At 30.8% G+C, this 2318-nt stretch overlaps 1 protein-coding gene across 1 annotated transcript; it reads left to right on the top strand.

The window, feature by feature from the left end:
• The first annotated feature begins 541 nt into the window (after window positions 1-541).
• On the top strand, window positions 542-1846 carry LOC140438638 (uncharacterized). The gene is made up of 2 exons (XM_072528295.1): window positions 542-731; window positions 1269-1846. Exons 1-2 carry the CDS (start codon window positions 542-544, stop codon window positions 1844-1846), a joined length of 768 nt encoding a protein of 255 aa, XP_072384396.1.
• The last annotated feature ends 472 nt before the right edge of the window (window positions 1847-2318 follow it).

Here is a 2318-nt window from a genome sequence, read left to right as displayed (position 1 = left end):
ACGCAATTATATTTTATGTTTTGCATTCTTTAAAAGTTTAACATAAAATGAGAAAGTGCTACAGCTTATTTCAAATCGAGTAGCGAGCCCTTCCACAAAATAGTTAATCGTGCAGACAATAGAATATCTATGATCGAACCCATGCAGTGGCGTTGCAATATTAAACAAATTAAAATATTTGAAATCGCACTAATTACAAGATTATTACTCACTTAAATAATAAATGAAGTTTGACTGTATATAGATTATTTTATAGATACCAAACTTTTTGTTTGTTATAAACCATCTTTAATAATTGATACTCTATAAAGTTTGGTAAAAGTTAATTTCTAATTTAGTATCAGTAACCTTAAAACTGTTATTATGAAGTCATTAATAATGACTCTTTAACGACTCGTTAAGGACATACAAAGAACTGATAAAAATTATTTTCGAGAATTTCTAGTCACTGGATTTCAAACGAGTTCATAATTTTGTCTAATTATTTTGTCGAGTCTCAACAATAAAGGTTCTACCATGAGCATTAGAACTATTTTGTAGAATGGAGATGGTTAAGTGTAGTACGAGTAAACATATCAGACTGACACCAGGATCAAAAGGAATAGTTTACAATGTACTTAAATACATGTTAACACTATTTCCTGAAGATAATCGAACCAGTATTAAACAACGTGTGAGTGAAGCTACTGGAGTATCTTTACGTACAGTAGAGAGGATCATTCAACAAGCTAGTATGTTAACGAACGCAGAGTCAAATAATACACTAAAATTTCCAGTTACAACACTTGCTAAAAGGAAAGCAACCGTGACAGACTTGAGAAAGTATGACAAACAGTTCATGAGAAATACCATTCATCGTTTTCATGAGACTGAACGTTGTCGTGTATCATTGAAGCTTTTGCAGAAAAGACTTGAAGAGGTGTACGAGTGGACTGGAAGTGTGAGTTCTCTCTACAGAATTATGAAAGATTTTGGGATTTAAATGAAAGAAAACGAAATATAATCCACGTTTATTAATTGAACGGAATTATATTCGTGCTCTACGTATTAAATATTTGGACAAAATTAAATATTACAGAAACGAAGGTAAGTCGATTGTATATGTTGATGAAACCTATGTACATTCAGGACACAATACGCCAAATAGCTGGACAGAAATAGGTTGGTTATCGTAAATGATGGTGGAGAGATGAGTTTCATACAGAATGCCCTTTTGATTTTTAAGTCAGGAGCTAAGACAGGAGATTATCATGATTATATGAATTCAGAAAATTATGAAAAATGGATAAAAGAACAGTTAATCTCCAATTTACCTGTTGGATCTGTTGTTGTTACTGATAATGCGTTATATCATAGTGTACAAATTAATAAAGCATTCACCAGTAATTCTAAAAACATGCACATTATATCTTGGTTGAGAGAAAAAAATTTACCATTTGTAACGTCAATGTTAAAACCGCAATTGTATGAAATTATCAAACAACACAAACAAGATTATATTCAATATAAATTTGACAAAGTACTGAAAGAATGTGAAAATGTTTCTTTAAAACTACCGCCATATCGTCCAGACTTAAACCCTATAAAAATAGTTTGGGCGCACATAAAAAATGAAGTTGCAAAACAAAACGTTTATTTTAAGTTAGAAGACGTAAAAGCGTTGGTTGAACAGGAATTTGCTAGAGTAACTGTAGATAACTGGAAGAAAGTGTGTGAACATATTGTCAAGGTTGAAGATAAGTATTTGGAAAGCGAATGTCGCATAATTGTAAATATTGAAGAATTAGGGATTGATTTAAATGATTCTAGTGACGACAACAGTGCATCTAATTATGAAAGTAAATAATAGAATTTAACGTTAAGATGTACCTATGTGAATATAAGTTTTCCAAACTGTCCTGTATGTATGTATTATTTTTGTACTTTATTACAATCATTTCGTATATTCTTCTATTTAACTTTGTGACGTTTAGTGTGTAATAATATAAATAATAAAGGTTTTAAAGTTAAAACAATCTTTGTATTTAATATTTATTAATACTGCAATCAGTAATACGTCTCTATGGTTTCACATACAGACAATATATCGCCCATCGACTTAAAAACTGCCATAACCCCGCAATTTTACAGGAGACGCGAAACAAAGTTTGCTATTTTCTTTTAATTGTTAATTTCGCGGACTCCCAACTTACAAATTCTAATTTTTGCCTTCGGTTTTGCTCAAGGCTGTTATATATTGCTATGACAATGGGGCAATGGCATTAAAGAATTTGCTAAAAAATATATTTTTGTGGGTTATGACACTACTGTCCAATGTA

The sequence above is a fragment of the Diabrotica undecimpunctata genome, chromosome 4 (assembly GCF_040954645.1).
Source record: "Diabrotica undecimpunctata isolate CICGRU chromosome 4, icDiaUnde3, whole genome shotgun sequence".
In the NCBI taxonomy this organism is placed as follows: domain Eukaryota; kingdom Metazoa; phylum Arthropoda; class Insecta; order Coleoptera; family Chrysomelidae; genus Diabrotica; species Diabrotica undecimpunctata.
This window is presented reverse-complemented; position numbering and strand designations above follow the sequence as displayed.

Coding starts and splice junctions, on each gene's coding strand:
- LOC140438638 (XM_072528295.1), top strand. CDS start 542: ATGGAGATGGTTAAGTGTAGTACGAGTAAACATATCAGACTGACACCA. Junction 732..1,268: donor GAGGATCATTCAACAAGCTA/GTATGTTAACGA, acceptor ATATGAATTCAG/AAAATTATGAAAAATGGATA.